The sequence below is a fragment of the Heloderma suspectum genome, chromosome 2 (genome assembly GCF_057233095.1).
Source record: "Heloderma suspectum isolate Gila_16-S chromosome 2, 16-S_ref, whole genome shotgun sequence".
Lineage (NCBI taxonomy): Eukaryota > Metazoa > Chordata > Lepidosauria > Squamata > Helodermatidae > Heloderma > Heloderma suspectum.
This window is the reverse complement of record NC_139459.1, coordinates 40,485,498-40,504,402: the sequence shown is the minus strand read 5'-3', so window position 1 is coordinate 40,504,402 and position 18,905 is coordinate 40,485,498. Positions and strand designations below refer to the sequence as shown.

Here is an 18,905-nt window from a genome sequence, read left to right as displayed (position 1 = left end):
ATTGTCTGTTGGGTTAGTAATCAAGCAACCAACCCATGGTGGCTTATTCGCAGGGTAGCTTAGCATGATGTGCAAACCGTCCCATTGGATCATTCACAAAATCTGTATAGATAACTTGGGGGTGAGGTTGGGGGAGATGCTAAAATTAATATTACCATACCTTTATTAGGCCTACTCAAAGATCACAAAATACTGTGCAAGCTTTCAAGTTCTTCAGAACTCCATCAGGAAAGATAGTAATGAGGTAAAAAGCAATGGGGACAGAGAAGTGGTTAATATTAAAGCCATGGAGTCTACATTTGGTTACCGTCTTAAGACTGAAAGTGGGAGGGGGCTTCAAATGTCTACCACAGCATTCTCTGACCTGGTGCCCATTTGGAAGGCACGAGGTTGAAGAAGGCTGATCTACCAGGTATGGAGATGGTTTCAACTTATCTACCAGGTACAGATATGATTTTAACTTTAAGACCTTCCCTAGGGATGCTGGGAAGAAGAAACCAATAACCAAATGGTAGTTCCATTGTAAGCAGGTGGATTTTATATTTCCAAAAATGGGGGGGTTACCACTGTTTGTATGAAATCAAAGACAGATTTCATGGCTTAACATCAGCCACTTCCTTCTTTTTTTAACCTTGTTTATCTTCTTGACTGCTGAAGAATTCTGAAGAACTTAAAAACTTGCACAGGTTTTTGGGTTTTTTTTGTCTAAAGAGCAGCCATGCTAGTCTACTGCAGCAAAGCCAACAAAGAATCTTGTGGCCCAAAGACTAACATATTTATTCTGGCTTCAGCTTTCGTGAACTATAGTCCAGTTCATCAGATGCATGGAGTATTACAGAGAGTTTCAAGTTTTTTATATATTAGATATGGTGGGGAGGGGTGGGGGAGGTGTGAGGGTAAGGATTGTAAACAGTGAGGTCAGAAGGAAACTCAGTGCAGAAAATACTGGTGATGAGAGTCACATTGTTAACGGTTGTCATTTACAGCATAAATTGGGATAATGGATATTTACCACGTTACATGTGTTAATTGGCTTACCTAGTGCCAGGATGTTTATCAGCAATAGCTGCACTGTGTATGACCACCGTTACTAATGAGATTGTCACCATCAGTACTTTCTGCACTGAATGTCCTTCACACCCACCACCACCACTACTGTGTATGAACCTGAAACTCTCTTTTGTAGACTATAATCCAGAAAAGTTTATGCTGGAATAAATGTTAGCCTTTAAGATGTCACAAGGCTCTTTGTAGGTTCTGCACAGTATTTATTTTGTAACCTTCTGAGTTGGCCTAATGAAGGTATTAGGTTTATATGGATTTTAACATTTTCTCCTTTGGCCAACATATTAGTGTACATCAGCCTTCCCCAACTTGGTGCTGTCCAGTCGTTTTGTATTGCAACTCCCAGCATTCCTGACCACTGGCAGGGGCTGATGGGAGTTGTAGCCCAAAACTTCTGGAGGGCACCAGGGGGGCGGAGGCTAGTGGTGTAGATAAAGAGAGGCTAGCTGAGGAGGGCTTTTACTTTGCAATGCATTCGTGCTGGAGAAGTGGAGCCCTTCGATAGCCGCGTTAGTGATCTCCCGAGGCCACGGCCTGGGGGCGACCACTCCAGCCCAATCACGGCGAGAAGTGCGGCGCCAAGAGCACACGACTGCCTCTGCCGTGCACCGGAGGCTCCGAGGTCAGCGGGACCGTGGATGCGCTCTGGGATCCAGCCAGAACCCGAAAGGAGCTACCCAAGGTACTGGACCCCACCCCCCAAATGGGTTCAACACTTTGGGTAGCTCCGTTAGAGTCCTGACTGGCTCTGACTGAAACCCAGAGCGGATCCACAGCCCCGCTGACCTCGGCGCCACCAGCCACCGCTGCTGCCGTGGGCCACCGGTCGCGCTTCACCTCACCCGCCCACGTCTCGTGCTTCGGGATCCGATAATACTTGTTCCCGGAGGGGTCGGTGCCCACATACTGCTTCGCTGGCCCGAAAGCCCGGAGCGTCAGCGAGCGCAGGAGCCTCCAGACGCCGCTCATGCCGACTGAAGGGCGGCCGGGCTCAGCAAGCCCAGCGGGGCGAAAGCCGCTCTCGATCCCTGACAGGATCCGAGCACGTGACGCTCGCGAGAGGAAGAGGAAGAGGCGAGGCCCCGCCCCTCCTCCAGGCCCAAAGTGCCTGCTCTGCTCCACAGAGATGGGAAAAGGCAAGAGAAACACACGTTGCGAATTTCCGGTGAAAAGGGAAAACCGCTTGCAAGCCATGACTTTGTAATACGGCGCAGAGGGGCGTCTCTCTGAACCCCTGCTATCTCTGCAGTGGAATCCTACGTAGTCTGCGTCGGAAAATAGTCTGAGAAGCCGATGAAATTTTAGACCGGAAGTTCAAATAAGAACCTACGCTGATGTATCACTCTTAACTTTCTCTACTACGCTCTTCCACCGCTTCGGCGCATGCGTACTCTGCTGTTCGCGTCTTTGCTCTCGTCATTCGCTCTCTGTCAGGTTATAGCAAGCGACGCCTGAACAACGAGCTCTCGCGTTGGCTAAGAGAGCAGCGTTCGGAGCCAATGGGCGCTAGATGGCCCCCCAAGATGGCGGCGCCGAGACTACGATTTATTACTTTCCACCATGCTGGGTTTTATTTCTGCCCGTCAAGCCGGTTTGGACGACCCGCTAAGGCTTCGCCGGGCTGAGTCTACTAGGAGGTAAAGCGGATTTCCAGCTAGGCCAGGCCTGGCCTTCAGTCACGTTGTGGCCGCGCTGTGCTGGCCTTGTCTGTTGATGCTTTCTGACTGATACAGTCTTAGCAGTGGGTCCGCTTCAGAAAAAACGCACCAGGCCCGGTCTTATTTAGGAGCCGTTCCGGAATCTATGTATATTATTAAGTGGACTCGCCTCCCTGCACAGAGCCTACACGTGAACAAATTGTGAAAGCGTGACTGACTGCACGTTAAGCGTGTGAAGGGGGAGCAAGAGTGTACGCACTGGACTTACCCCATACACGCATCGGGTATAACCTGTGAAACAACGTATATGTCTACAAACTGTGCTTATGTAGACGCTGTACACATGATCAGGGACCCTGACTGTTCAAAGATCTCTGATAGCACATAGGGGTTGCGCATAACAAGGCTTCTTCACTGGTTTAATTATTTAATGGCAACGGGTGGCCAGTGAGTGCAATTTTACTCCCTTTCTATGCATGTCCAATGTAATGAATGCTCCATTCTAGAATAGCATCTATCTTCATAACAAGGGCCCCTGTTTACATCAAGCAATCCATGTATGTGGGCTTTCTGTGCATACGTGCATCAATTGATGCATGGCGAGTGGGAACAGTGGGGACAATCCCACTTTCCCCTATATTCATTAAGGGCGCAATCCTCTGCATGTTTAGAGAGAGCAAAATGCCTACAATTCCCAACATGCTCCAGCTAGTCATGCTGGCTGAGGCATGCTGGGAGTTGTAGGCCATTTTTCTCTCTAAACATGCAGAGGATTGTACCCTAAGTATACAAAGATTTGGAATGTTTGAAAAAAGGTATTGTCTCTCATTCTAACCCACCTTACAGTGTTGTTCTGAAAATAAAAATAACCCCAAGAATCTTTCCCTAAGGTCTGTGACAGAATGCAATAATATTAATATGCAGTCTGCAGAATGAAAGCTTACAATTTTAGGGATGCCACTCTTAACATTCTTCCTTGCCAGTAAATCTGAATAGGAGCACCCTGTAAATGATCTATATGTTGATGATTCAGAATTAAGTCCAGTGTTTCTCTTGCTTGCTAGGAAGTGTGCATAGGACTGTATATCTCCATGGAAGTTAATTTCCAAGTAAAATGTGCATAAGCTTGGACTATAAAATTAAAAGTAGCTAATATACTTTTAATAATATTAAAAGTAGCTAATAAACTCAGGGCACAATCCTATGCCCATTTAGACAGAAAAAAGTCCCACAATTCCCAGCATTCCCCAGCTTTTTTTCAAAGTACAGCATGCTAAGATGAGAGTATTAAAGTAAATTAACAACTGCACCTCCTAAGTGTCCATCAAATCACATCTGCATTGGAAGTAAATCCAGTGAAAATAAGAATAAATAACAAGGAGTGCTAGCCCAGGGGATTTTTGAAGTACTACTGCTAGCCTTTTTCCTTAATAAAAAGAAACTGTGCTGTAGGTCAACACACACAGCTATTGTAAGTAAAGCATCAAACAGAATAAGAGTTCTGTCCGATATCTCCAGTGGATGTAGGGACAAAAGTGGGGATTCTGTTTTGTTCAGTTACTTATATTATGTCAGAATAAATGCATATATTAGGTCAGAGTATTTGAAGAATACTTGCTGAGTTAAAGTAGTCAAATAAGAATTCTGACTTTGATAACTGTAATTCAAGAAAGATTTTACCTAACATTCCCTTGCTACTATTCCCATTATTATTATTATTCCCAAATATGGTAAAATTTACATATAATTGTATACAGCTTATCTGAGGAATGAAGTGAGCATTATAAGATGTGGAACTGATGCCAAGAACAATTGAGACAAACCTTACCATTCATTTTGAAAATTGAAATATTAGTTCACAGACAATATAAATTTCATTTGTGTTACTCAAACTGTTCTGTCCACTAGGTGTCCATAGATTTACTGTTGGTGTTTATAGCTCAATTAAAGGTAGAGGCTGCAATCCTATGTACCCCTTCCACTGGGGCTTACTTCCAAGTAAACATGCATCTTTGACTGTCTTTAAGTCAGTGCATGTTTGCAACAACAATAATAATAAATACAACGAACCATTTGTTGTTTTATTATCTGTTTCTGGCATCAATCAATAAGTTTTGTTTGATGCAGATACAAGTGACCCCTAAACATACTCTGCTAATATACTGTATGTCAGTTTTCTACATTCTGAAATTGATTAGAGAGTCCTCTTAAGCAAAGCGTATGAATGATGACTATGTCAGGTTGAAGGGCCTGATACTGATCATTTTTAAATACTTAAAAGTTATGTAATACCTTGATATTGTCTATAATAGCTTAACTTTTTTTAAAGGGTATTGAGCTTGGAGTTAAACAAAGATAAAGATATAGAACGGATCCATGGAAGTGGCATTAATACCTTGGATATTGAACCTGTGGAAAGTCGATAGTACGTATGTTATATGTTTTATTATGGAAGGCATTTTATAAAACGTTTTAAAATACTTACATTTTTAAGTTCCCAAGTCATTTAGAGGGGTGAAAACATTTCTGTAACAACTTCTGTTGCTAGTTTTTTTTCCCCACAGAAGTGATCTGAAATTATGACTAACATTTTTCAGGCGACAGACCCTAGAAAGTATATGAATGCATAGCTCTTTGCATGAACTAAAATGTATATGTTAACATTTTTTTAGTGCCTTTATTTTCCCCCGTTAAAATTCGCAGTGCAATCCCATACATGTCCACTCAGAAATAAGCCCTATAATTGACTTCAATGGGACTTATTCCTGGTTAAGTGTGTATAGGATTGCAGCCCTACAGAGCAGTATTTTCTGTAAATTATGCTGGGGGTGTGTGGGGAGATAGGCAGATGGAACACCCACCTGTACTCACTCAGCCCAGGACAGCAGGAAAAACACCCTGTTCAGAAAATCCACAAATATTGGGGAAATACAGAGATTCCCCCAGTTTCCATGAAAACATACTAATTCCCACCAACCGGGCTGAGCCACCGATGGCACCCACATATCACCCACACACAAGGAGAGCCATTGAATTCAGGATGATGAGATATGCCCCCAGCACACATCCCTGCATTACAACACGGAAAATCATGCTGCAGCACCTCCACTCCAGAAATCCCAGGCAGAAACAACCCTGCTGCTTCTAGTCCCCTGGCACCCCTACAGACTGGGGTTCAAGTCTTCTTATGGTACTCACAACCACTGTTTTGGAGCATGACACACAAAGGGAAGGAAGGAGACCTCACACAACACAGCATCTACATAGCTTCTTCAGCAGGAAGCCTGCAGAGAGAGCATACAGTTCTCATGGGACAAGAGCTCAAGACCCACCATGAGAGTGTGGCAGATCGAGCAAATCTTTCATATTTGTGGCATCTAACCACTGCTGCTAAGTTAGGAAAATGTATAATCAAATGACTCCAAGAGAATTCTAGAATTAAAAATGAGATTCCAGTGGCTAATGCAACACAGCTTGGCCTCCTGACTTGCAGATAATAAAGGTGTGCCGGATGAGAAACAGCAGTACCAGGCTATCGGAGACTATTCATTAATGCCCTTTGCGAATAAGAAAGGAATCCAGATAAAGAGGTGTCCATGTTAAATTTGTAGCTATGTCTTCCACTTAGCATTGTTAAAGAAGGTACTGTAAAACAATTACATAACTAGGCTGGGTAGGTCATCGGATAAGTTACTAGAAAGCTCATCCCAGATCATAAATGCAATAAATATGTAATAAGAAAACAAGCACACAAGACAGGATGCTATCAAGGAAATATTTTGTGTCACAGACACACTTGTAACACGTCAAGGAAGGCTAAAATATGTAAGTATGTTGTTCTCATTTTATCTTGATAAGAAACTTGGTAATTCAGTTCTCTTGTTTAGACATATGAAGATTTAAGGTGGAAGTGCGTTTTTGGAATTGCTAGATAAGTAACATAAATAAATAGTAAAAATAGTTTGAACATATTTTATAGCGTCCAAAAGTATATAAAGGAGACTCAGAACATGCAACAGTGGGAGCTATCCTCTTGGATCAGCTTCCCCGATGTATTGCCTGTAGAATCAGCCTGGTAAGCTTGATATTAATTGTCACTGAGAACTAGCAATTGTACTTGACTCTGCTTAGAAGCCTTGTCTAGAATGACGCTGAATGTTTCATGTGTTTGCATTTTTGCATGCATAAGCTTTTGTATTTAGCACTGTTATGGTGATACCCTTGTGGCAAAATGACAAATCTTGTCTGAGAGGGTGTTTCTTAAGAAATAGAATTCTGTATCACCCATATCAAGAGTAAAGTATTAGCTTTGCTCTATGATGGTGTTTGGTTTTGGGAGGGCCTTGAATAATTGTGGTTAATCAGGTGGCCCAGAGTTGCCTACATACTGGTAACATAGTTCAAAAGAACCTCTGAACCAGGGCATATGCCACAAGAGGAAAAACGCTTTTGACAAGCAACCAGAGACACTTGCTCAGTGCTGCAGCCTCCAGTGGGTCACTGCATAGGGCACAGGGTTGAAAAGCAGGAGGTGGGAATTTGAGTCCTACTGGAGGAAAGAGAAGAAATGCCTCCACTCACCTTTTGCTATCATGTTATCGACAGAGGCATGGTCATTGTCTGATGTAAGTGTGCTCCCCTCCTGTGTTGCCCACAGCCTGTCCACTCTGTTTTAGTAATTCTGCAGGCAAAACTTTGGCAGTGGAACAGCTGCATTAGTGGAGTGTTCTGCCAGAGTATCTCTTTATGTCTTTTTGTGTTCTGCTGACGAAGTATCCTTTAGCCCCTCAACTTGTGTAACTGAAGTATAGGATTGCTCTGTTAAACAGTGTAAGGAAGGGTATGACTAGCTGTCATGTCTTAAAATATTTACAAGCACTCCAATAAAAATGTCCAAGGAAAGCTTTGAATTTGTTCCAATATTAATAGAATATTTCTTGTCTTAATCAAATCTTTGTCTAAATATATTTTACTATTGAGAAAATCAGATATTTATATACCGCATAAAACTAACATGCTATTTATTTATTCAGTTAGTTTGGTTTACTGAAGATAAATCAAATATGTTAATTTGAATCCTAGTCAAGTTAGCACATCTGAAACATTTCCTAGAAAATATTCCAGTTCAAAAAGCACTTAAGTAATTTAGTTTTGAACTAACCTATTAATGAATCTGAAATCATATTAAAAAAAAAGAATCTGACATATCTGAATTGGTTAATAATTTGTTTTCTTACAGCATGTTATCAGGAGGTTCAGATGGTGTTATTGTATTGTATGATCTTGAAAACTTTAGCAGAAAGCCGTGCTATACCTGTAAAGCAGTTTGTTCTGTAGGAAGGTATGTATGCTTTACACATGGAATTCCTATTAATATTTATTTATTTATTTACAACATTTGTATACCATTCCACATCTAAACAGACTCTGGAGCGGTGAACAACAGAAGATAAAATGAACAAAAGATAAGAAGAACGAAACATCATATTAACATTATTCTTTAAAAAACAGATTGCCAATAAAACCAAGGCTGGTCAAAGAGCTGCTTTCAGGAGGCGCCGGAAACAACACAGTATTGGTGCCTGCCCGACCTCCAGAGGCAGGGAGTTCCATCGGAAGGGAGCCACCACCCTGAAGGCTCTTCTCCAGGTGGACTCCAGTCAGGTTATAGGTCCATGTGGAACTACCAGGAAGATGCCATCTGATGACCTCAGGGGTTGGTTAGGTTGGTAAGGGAGAAGGCGCTCTCTCAGCTATCCTGGTCCAAAGTTATTTAGGACTTTGTACACTAGTACCAAAACCTTAAACTTGACCTGGTAGCAAATAGGCAGCCAGGGCAGTTCCTTCAGCAAATTATTTGCATGCTGAAAAGGGACAGCTCCCAATAACAGCCATTCTGCACTAACTCCAGCTTCTGGAAAAGCATTAAGGGCAGCCCCACATAGAGCGCATTGCAGTAATCCAGTTTTGCGTTTACTAGTGCCTGTACCACTTGGCCAAGTTATCCCTGTCCAGGAGAGGCTGTAGCCGGTGAACCAGCCGAAGCTGCTGAAAGACCGTCCGAGCTGCCATGGCCACTTGGGCTCCAGTGAGAGTGATGGATCTAGGAGTACCCCCAGACTACAAACCTGATCTTTCAGAGGGAATGCAACCCCATCGAGAACAGGCAATGAGCCTATCTCCCAGAGCCAGGAACCACTCACCCACAGGTCTTCTGTCTTGCCCTTATTCATTGGCCCTCATCCAGTCCATCAGTGAGTTTAGGCAGTGATCCAGGGCTTGTACAGACTCACCTGATGTCACAGGGACAGTTGTGTGTCACCAGCATACTGATGGCACTTGGCTCCAAATCCCCTAATGACTGCTCCCAGTGGCTTCATATAGATGTTAAACAACACTGGTGAGAGGATGGTACCCTGAGGAACCCCGTAGCTCAATTGCCAAGGGGCTGAGGAATGGTCACCCAATGTTACTCTCTGAAATTGACCCCACAGGTAAGACCAGAACCACTATAACACAGTGCCTCCGATGCCCATCCCACAGAGATGATCCAGGAGAATACCATAGTCGATGGTCTCAAAAGCCGATGAGAGATCAAGCAGAATTAGCAGGGTTGTGCTCACCCTGTCTCTGTCTTGATGAAGCTCATCCATCAGGGCAACCAAGGCTGATTCAGTCCTGTAACCAAGTCAAAACCCAGACTGGAATGGGTCTAGATAATCAGTATCCTCTAAGAGTCCCTGCAGTTGTTTCACTATGACACTCTCCAGTACTTTCCCTAAGAAAGGAGTATTTGCAACTGGGTGGTAGTTGTCTAAAACCATTGGGTCCACAGTGGGCTTCTTCAGGACTGGTTGTGTATATATATACTTATACATACACACACACATATACATACATATATATATATATATATATATATGCACACGCACATTTACATATCTATATATATGCACACTACTTACTACTTTACCATTTGCTGCTAATTAGTATTTGGCAGTATAGTAACTGAAACTAATATTATAAATAAGTTGTGTAAGTAGCATAGTATACATCTAAGAGTCCTTTATGATGAAGAGAATGTATTGTACAGCAGTGGTTCTAAAGCAGGAAGAAGTTAGTGGCTGGGTTGGCATGATTATGGAGTTAAAAGAAGCCATTGTGGCTTCTCCCCCAGCCCCTGTGCATTCTGCCCACACACACGCTGCAGTGCAGGTTGGCATGTTATCCAAACTTGGCATGGTGGGGTGGCTTTGTACCCACCTCACAACCCCCACTGCTCATCACGGGGCGGTATGAAGACACCCTTGCCACACCATGCTCTCGGTTCAGATGACATGCCAACCTGTGCTGCCGCGTGGGTATTTATGTAAGCAAGCGGTATGCACAGGGGCGGGAGGAGAAGCCACAGTGGCTTCTTTTACTCCTGAAATAGTGCAAACCCTGCCAGTAACGTAGAAGGTGCCTTACAGCTGACTGATTGTGCTACCCAGTTTGTTGATTATTAGTTTTCTGATTTTAAATGTTTTAAGTGAGAATGGATTGTTCCTTGCCTGATTTAAATGTTTTATCTGTGGTCATTTTGTCTTTTTAGAAGTAGTCAGGTGGTCTATAAATTGTTAAATAAATGGAATGAACATTATTTTTTACGAAAACAACACAGTGTTTAAAAGGGAAGTAAAATGTGAAACAACTTGTATTACAGCATTAGGTGACGTGACTCTTGCATACAAGATTTGCAAAATACAAAATGACTTACAATTAGTATATAAAAGTTCCAAATTTCCCCCTAGTCTTCCATTACCATACCTAGTTAAAGCTTACTGTGTTTCTTGTTGAATAGCGGTTTGGCCTAAAGAGTTAGGAAGAAAGACTTACAGCTATCTAACCCAGTCAGAGGAGTCAGGCTTATTTGGGCTGAGATAAAGATTAGCATAAAGTAACTTGGTGTCCAGGGTAGAAGAGCCAGAGCAAATTAAGCCAGATGAAAATCAACAGAAATGATTAAAAATAAGAATTGAGAAGTTTGAGCTTCACAAGGGAATACTTAAAATAAGGAAAGCCTATGAAAATGAAGACTATTCAGAGTTGTCCCTAATCCAAGAATCCAACTCAGAAAAAAGTTAGCTCCATATAAAACTCACAAGGATGAGGGAGGAGTAAAATCTCTCAAAATAAGTAACAAAGATTAATCTGAGCTGTGTAAAGAATCCATACAAAACTCCTCATTGAAAAACTTAATCCTTAGCGCAAACAAAAATAATTAAATCTAAAAGCAAAGTTCCCCTCTCTGTGTTCCAGAAAGGATAAAAGTCATCAGGAAAAATTTCATATATGTGCAAAGGAGAGCTGAAGCTGAGATGGAGTCTAGTGAAAAAGAAGTGAGGCTTCTCCCTGCTTCACAACATCCCAAAAAACTCTTCCTGCTCTGTGATTGGGTCCATCTCTTCCACACCTCATAATTAAAATAGTCTGCTGCATTGGTTCATTACATCACTTTTCTTTACTGCCCAGAAACAACTTCCCTTTGTTTGGGGACAACTGATGTGATCCTAGGATCTTCCTAGAGGGCACACTCTGGGCACGGGGCCATTGGAAGTATCCAGTTTTGTACCTTCTCCATACTGGTCCAACAGTCTCAAGGCTTGGCCAAGGCCTGGTCACCACTGCAAACATTTATCTGTCTTTCCCCTCATTCAGAATCCAGAAGTCCAGGCAGCGAAAAATCACTGCCTGCCCTTCCAAGAGGAAGCAGGCATATTGTTTATGAGCCAAACCAAAGATTTCTTCCATTCCATAACTCTGTAGGCCTTGTTCCCAGTACCCCCCAAATAGGACCTGAGTAAAAAAGCAGGTGGCTACTGGGGACTGGGCCTTTCCTTGCCCTAAATGTGTTCACCTGGCACCCTCATTGCCAGGTGGAGTCTGTCGTGTTCACTTAGGCGGTTAATAGTATTTAGAATCCTTTAATTGTATGGTATTTAGTCTTAGCTGTCGTGTTCCTGTGGTGGTTGTTTAATTGTTTGCTGCTATACTGTACGACTTTTCTTTACATTTTTATTGTTTTAGATGAGTTTGTTTGTAAGCCACCTTTAAGACTTCTGAAAGTTAAAAGGCAAGAATATACATTTCTTTAAAAAATACATACATGTGCCATATGGAAAAGTGGAGGCAACTAATCTTTTTTGCCAGCAGAAAAAGGAGAAAATGGTACAGAGTTTGGAAGTCTTAGTACTAATAAGACTTGAGTTGTAGGGATGCTCGAGTTTTAACTCCTGCTTTGGGGCCAGACAGAATATGGACATGGACATCTTGTAGTGAAGGCTCTGTGGCATTTTTTTTCTGTGGCAGACCCACCAGTAGGTGGCAGGGTCTGTGTAGGCTCTGCTGTGCCATTACTAGGGGTGCATGAAAGTCCCTTACCTGTCCTCGAAGCTTTTCGTGGTGGGGGGGAGGCGCTTCGCTTCTCCCCCCGCGAAGTTCAGGCCGGGGGGGGAGGCTTCCCGCCTCGCCCGGCCGAAATTCAGGCCGGGGAGGAGGCGCCTCGCCTGGCTGCGAACTAAAAAGTTAAAAAAAAAAAAAAGGCCCCGTGATAGGCTATGTGACGATTAACGTAGCCTATCAAGGCTAGATCTGCAAAGTCAGCCATGATAGGCTACGTACATCGTCACGTAGCCTATCATGGGTGACTTTGGAAAAAAAAAAGCGCGTATGGATAATGGCGGCCCCCATAGGGAGCCGCCATTCGCGTTCCTTATTTGGTCGCTGTAGTCTACGTAAATCTTTACGTAGACTACGGCGAAAATAAGGGCAACGCAAATAGCATTGCCCTTATTTTCGCCGTAGTCTATGTAAAGATTTACGTAGACTACAGCGACCAAATAAGGAACGGGAATGGCGGCTCCCTATTGGGGCCGCCATTATTCGTACGTGCATTTTTTTTTTTTAAAGTCACCCGTGATAGGCTACATGACGATTGACGTAGCCTATCACGGCTGACTTTGCAAATCTAGCCGTGATAGGCTACGTTAATCGTCACGTAGCCTATCACGGTGGCGTTTTTTTTTTTTCTTTTATTGGAATGGCGGCGGCGGCAGCCGGTCGAAAGACCAGCTGCTGCTCCCGCCCCGGACGAAGACCCGCTGAACCGCCGGCCAGACCCGCCGCCAGGAGGGACATTCGGCAAAGGTAAGTCCCGTCCCGGGGGGGGTGCGGGGGGTGGGGGGGTGCGGAGAATTTCTCCCCGAAACTTGTTCGGGGGGCCGAACACGTTGGCGCTCGGCCCCCCGAAGTTTCGGGGAGAAATTCTCCGCCAACCCTACATTAAACCAAGTCACAAGAAGGAGAAGTAAGCTGCTTGTCAGGCAAGGTTGCTACCTGAGCTGCTCTAGACTTGCTTCCACTGAAGAGGGTGTAGCCCTCTCCCTGCTCTCACTTCTTGTATATCTCACAGATAGTGGTTGTTAGGGGATCTGTAGTGAAGTGCTGTCAGTATGTTGATGACACCCAGTTCTACCTCTCTGTGACATTTGAATCAGGTGAGGCTATGCAAGTCCTGGATTAGTGTCTGGACTTGATCTTGGGCTGGATGAAGGGCAATAAACTGAAGCCGAATCCTGCCAAGATGGAGGTCCTGTAGGTGATTGATTCCCAAGTCCAGGAGATAGGCTTATTGCCTGTTCTGTGTGGGGTAGCACTCCCCCTGAAATAACATGTCCATAGTCTGGGGATAGCCCTGGATCTGTCTTTGTTGTTGGAGGCCCAAGAAGCCACGGTGGCTTGGGTGCCTTCTACATAATCCAGCTGGTATACCAGCCATAGCCTCTCCTTTACAGGGATCACTTGGCCTGATACAAGCACTAGCAACCTCAAGACTGGATTACTGCATTATACTCTATGTGGGACTGCATAAGGTTGGTCCAGAAGCTGCAGCTAATGCAGAATGCAGCAGATCGGTTGTTGTTGTGGCCACTCCTTTTAAGCATGTTACACCTTTGCTGAGGGAACTCCACTTTGTTTGTTTCCAAGCTGAATTTAAGGTTTTGTATTGGTGTGGCTTAGTGGTTAAGACGCGGAACCACAGACTGGAAGGTCGGCAGGTCAGCAGTTCGAGACCCGAGTGCCGCGTGACAGAGTGAGCTCCCATCTTCAGTCCCAGCTTCTGCCAACCTAGCAGTTCGAAAGCAAGAAATTGCAAGTAGATAAATAGGTACCGCCTCGGCGGGAAAGGTAACAGTGTTCCGTGCACCTCGGTGTTCAGTCATGCCGGCCACATGATCACAGAAGCGTCTTCGGACAGCGCTGGCTCTTCGGCTTAGAAACGGGGATGAGCACCACACCCTAGAGTCGGACACAACTGGTTGGGGACACCTTTACCTTTTTTTACCTTTATTGGTGTATAAAGCCCTAAACAACTTTGGAGCAGGATATTTGAGAGAGCAACTTCTCCCATATCAACCTGCCCAGTAAGTACAGTCATCAGATCAAACGTATTCCTGGTGGTTCCTCATGGACCTGAGGTGTGCTTAGGGAGCCTCTGGCCTGCAGGCCTAATCTGGCCCACAGCAGTTCCCCATCTGGCCTGCAGAGGCTTGAGCCCCCTAGCTGAGACCCACAGCTTGGAGGCTACGGGGGGCTCAGTGAGAAGGTGGGGAGAGGAATCCACTTATCTCTGATCTGTGTTTGAAGATACCAAGGGGATTCCCCTAATGTAGCACCTCACTCCAGTTGGGAGGGGGAGTGGTTCCCTAAGTGCTGGGCACTCAGCCGGCACTTGCAGGAGCTCATCCTTTGCCTTCCCTGCGTGGATCAGCTGTAGCTGATGTGATGTCATCAGCATTGGCCAAGCTGATGTCATTCAGTCGGGGAGGGGGGTCTGGAGGTCAATCTGCCCACTAGAGGTAGTATAATTCCCAACCCCTAGTTAAAATCTAGCCAGAATAGAATTTTTATTATATTGGCTCCTTCTTTGTGGATTTCTTACAAGTTGATGTCAGGCAGGTGCCAATGTGGCTTTGTTTATGGCTTCTGCTAAATACATTTTTATTTAGTTTTTTCCTGAATGACAGCCACAGATTTATCAGTATAAAATTATTTTAAGTATTTTTATTCTTTTGTATTTTTATTTTTTTCCCCTTTCCTTCACTGTTCACTGCTTGGGAATCTTTTTTAAAGGTAGAGCCATTTGTAATTTTTGTAAATAAAATATTGTCCTTCTGTTGTTGCATTGTAGAAGCCATCCTGATGTTCATAAATTCAGCGTAGAGACAGTTCAGTGGTATCCCCATGACACTGGCATGTTTACATCAAGCTCATTTGATAAAACACTGAAAATATGGGACACAAACACGTTGCAAGTAAGTTACATTTAATTACTTGGACTAGACATGGGAAGTGCTTGGCGTTATGAGGGTTGAAATGTTTCCAGGTTTAATGAAGCAATAGCGTTCTAGCATACTCTTGCTGTTACAAGAGGCAACTGACTATCCAATGCAGGGCAGGCAGAGAGTGGAAGGGATCTTCTCCTCCATACTCCGACTGCCTTGCATTAGTGGCTAGACAGCTGATTTCGGCTATCTAGCCGGAGCGGGGGGTGGGATGGGGGGAGGCTGGATGGTGCATAGGAAGCATCATAACAACGCTTCCACCATCCCCTCCCCCAAGAACGCTGCCCTTTTCCCCGTTCCATGTCTGTGCTGCTCTTACATTCACGGAGACAGGGACAAATTGCGCTTACAAGGGGGCGGGGAGACAGTTTTCTGGGAACCTCTGGCTCTGAGGTCGGTTCCCAAAAACCGAATAATCCTGTGGCTGTCTAGTGGCCATAGGATTGTGCCCTTATTTATTTATTACATTACTATACTGCCCAATAGCGGCTCTGGGAGGTTCACAATGAATAGCTTTCTCCATCTCACCATTCCATAATGAGACCGGAGGTTCAGCAGGAGCGCCAGCCATGTCAATCTGGAACTCTCCAAGAGCATTCAGGAATACTTTGGATTCCATAAGTCTCCAAGGGAGGACTATCTTAATAGCTATTCGCAATCTAAACTTCACCAGAAAATGGTCTGACCATGACAGTGGGGTCACACAGAACCCCTGTAATTCCAGACCCTCAGTCTCATGCTTGGTTGAAAACACCAGGTCGAGAGTATGTGCTTCAGAATGTGCGGGGCCACTGACTTTGGGATAGATACATGGCTGTCATGGTGGCTCTCCAGCACCACAGTGGAAATTAGCTGGGGCAGGGAGACTGCTGGGCATCAGGATGGTCAGTACACCAGGATAATCCCTACTCTTATCTCTCTGGCAGAACATCAGGTACAAACACTCAAACCCAGCACCTGAGTAGACTGGTCTCCTGTTGAGTGAGATGGATTGCTCATATATGACAGCAGCCCCTCCACCCTCCAGCTGATGTTGATGCTGTACTGTATATTCAGGCAGATAGAGCTGGAACAGACCAATGGCACCCAGCTCATCCACCCAGGTCTCAGTGACCCATGCCAGGTCAGCCCCGTCTTCCACCATCAAATTGTGAATGACAGCTGTTTTATTTTGGACTGATCTGACATTAACAGGCAGCAACCCAGGGCCAGAGGTCTGGTTAACAGGGCAACCCAAATCCTGCTGGATGGACAGGAGGTCCAGAAGAGTGGATAGCTCTTAGATGTCTCACCACTCTTCCCCTTGCCATGCCTCCCTCTGCCTGTAAATATTGCAACAGAGGCATCCCCACAACTTCCCCCATCAATATTATTGTCCAGGCACATTATACCAGAGGGATAACCCTGTAAATCTTTCATAAGTTAGGGTCAGTACCAAAATGTAGCCAAATAAAACGTAAATAGATGGAGTAAAATGCAAAATGTGAAGTAAAACACAGTACAGTGCAGGCAGAGTTAAGATGTAGAAGTGGGTTACCTATAAACAGATGGAGGGAGCAATCCTAGACAGTGGCTAGATGGCCATAGGATATCTGGTTTTCCGGGAACCAACTTCGGAGCCCATGCTCTGAGGTCGGTTCCCGGAGAACAACATGCAGCCTCAGAGGCAGCATGGAACAGCCCCATCCTCTGCGCTGGCGAGAGGAGTGTAGAGCAGCCAAAAGGGGGCGTTCAGGCGTGGGGAGGGCAGTAATGCCTGTACGACACATCCAGTGTGTCGTACAGCAACCTCCTCCCCCGCTCAGCCCTCCCACAGCTAGACAGCCGCAATTAGCTGTCTAGCTGAAAATGCAGGGCAGGAGGAGTGCGGAGGGAACAATCCCCTCCATTCTTCTCCTGCCCTGCATTGGATAGGCGCTTGCTTCTGAGTTTGGAGGCGGCCACCTATCTGAATAGGATTGTGCCCTAAAAATATTAAAATGCAGTCATAACAATATGTTAACTCAAAAGCCTGTTTTCTTCACCAATACCTTTAAAGTCCTAAGTTCTCATTACACGAAATAGGTTCTAATATTAAAAATATATTTCTAATTCACATGCCCCCTAGAAATTGCACAGGACCACAATTCCCTGCTCTCTTGTCTCTCACACAGTTCTCCTTCCAGCCTCTTACCCAGGAAACCTCCCAAAACCTAGCTACCATGTCCTGTTCCAACATTCCAAGTGGCAGGCTCTCAATCTCATCTGAAGGGAGTGGCACCCAATGCCTGGTCTATATTGCCCACAAGGCCTCCTGAGCAGGCTCCCCAAAAGGGACATCCCCTGTGGTGTCACTCGTTGGGGGATGTCCTTCCACCGTAGGAGGGCTAAGTTAAAGAAATACTCAACCCCCAGCAAAAGCTAGGCCACAACTGACCAAATGTCATTATCTGCTCTGGGGGTAGGCCTTCCTACACAGTTGTTCCTGGCCACTTTAGCTACCTCCTCTCTATAACTGCTCAGTCTTCCTGGCTGCTGTATGCCTGCCACAGCAGCTCCGTGGCTCCTGGAAGAGCAAGACTTTGCAGCTACAGAGACAGTGTCTGCTGCTGCTGACCTCTTCACTGCTGGTCGACTTACTTGTGGAGGCAGACAGTAGACAAGGCCTTCAAGTTACATTTCATAACTGGTGTTTCAGAAAGATGACCTATGCACTGACATGACTATACCAACTAGGTACTGGCGGTCTGGGGTTTGATACCATGACTTACATTCGCTCACATGCTATCAACATGCATCAGTTGTAGACAGGAGCTTTACATTCTTGTCAGGATTTGGGTTAGGGCAGGAGCTTAATAAATGCATTTTCTTTTAATTGGCAGCCTGCAGATGTATTTAATTTTGAGGAAACTGTATACAGCCACCACATGTCTCCTGTTGCTACCAGGCATTGCTTAATTGCAGGTTTGTATTCATTTTAAAGATCTTCTTTTGAAGATAATAATTATTCAGTGCATCTTCATTTCTTGTAAATGTGTAGGCAGCTCATTTATATTTAGAACTGCATTATAACTTGACCCAGAGCTATTCTCCTACACTAGACATCATTAAGATGATTTGAATATGTTTGCATTCCATTTTCCTTTGGCTTATTTGTCTGGAACCATTGGTCATTGGAAGCATTTGCATTTAAACAAGTCATTGTATTTTAGGAGGCTGCAGATGTACTTACGGTGTGATGCTGTTTGTAGTATGCTCCACTGAACACATAGGACTTATTTCTGAATGAACATGCATACAGTTGTGCTGTTAGAATATTTATTTGGCCTCCATGAGTAGGGATGTTAGAGAATTTCACCACGAATCTCGGGGAGGCCGAATGCCAGCGCATTCGGCCCCCCGAAATCGGTGGCGAAACGGTCTGCCCCCCCCGGGACGGGACTTAACTTGTGCGAATGTCCCTGGCAGCGGCGGCTCTGACGGTGGTGCGGCGGCGGCAGCAGCCGGTCTTCTGACCGGCTGCCACCGCCGCCATTTCCAAGTTAAAAAACAAAACAAAAAACAAAAAACACGTGATAGGCTACGTAAACATTTACGTAGCCTATCACGACTAGATTTTCAAAAAATACCGTGATAGGTTACGTAAAAGTTCACGTAGCCTATCACGGCTGAGTTAAAACAAAAACAAAAAAAACGCGCGTACGTAAATGGCGGCGCCCATGGGTGCTGCCATTTGCGTTCCTTATTTTGGCACGTGTAGTCTACGTAAACATTTACATAGACTACGGCAAAAATAAGGGGAACACAAATAGTGTAG

At 44.7% G+C, this 18,905-nt stretch overlaps 2 protein-coding genes across 11 annotated transcripts in view; one reads left to right on the top strand and one right to left on the bottom strand.

Moving 5' to 3' along the window:
- NDUFAF2 (NADH:ubiquinone oxidoreductase complex assembly factor 2) overlaps window positions 1–2,109 on the bottom strand; it is a 100,639-nt gene extending 98,530 nt beyond the window's left edge. For all 4 annotated transcript variants that reach the window (XM_084833292.1, XM_084833295.1, XM_084833293.1 and 1 more), the window contains exon 1: window positions 1,908–2,109. In XM_084833292.1, coding sequence (XP_084689418.1) covers window positions 1,908–2,034 — 127 coding nt within the window. In that variant the 5' untranslated portion in view covers window positions 2,035–2,109. The remainder of the gene's footprint in view (window positions 1–1,907) is intronic.
- A 396-nt stretch (window positions 2,110–2,505) lies between these two features.
- ERCC8 (ERCC excision repair 8, CSA ubiquitin ligase complex subunit) overlaps window positions 2,506–18,905 on the top strand; it is a 90,987-nt gene continuing 74,587 nt past the window's right edge. For all 7 annotated transcript variants that reach the window (XR_014787592.1, XR_014787594.1, XR_014787593.1 and 4 more), the window contains exons 1-5: window positions 2,506–2,702; window positions 5,053–5,148; window positions 7,963–8,064; window positions 14,956–15,079; window positions 17,971–18,052. Coding sequence is in view for 3 of the 7 variants with exons in the window: in XM_084833289.1 (XP_084689415.1) it covers window positions 2,626–2,702; window positions 5,053–5,148; window positions 7,963–8,064; window positions 14,956–15,079; window positions 17,971–18,052 (481 nt within the window). In the remaining 4 variants the exon portion in view is untranslated. The remainder of the gene's footprint in view (window positions 2,703–5,052; window positions 5,149–7,962; window positions 8,065–14,955; window positions 15,080–17,970; window positions 18,053–18,905) is intronic.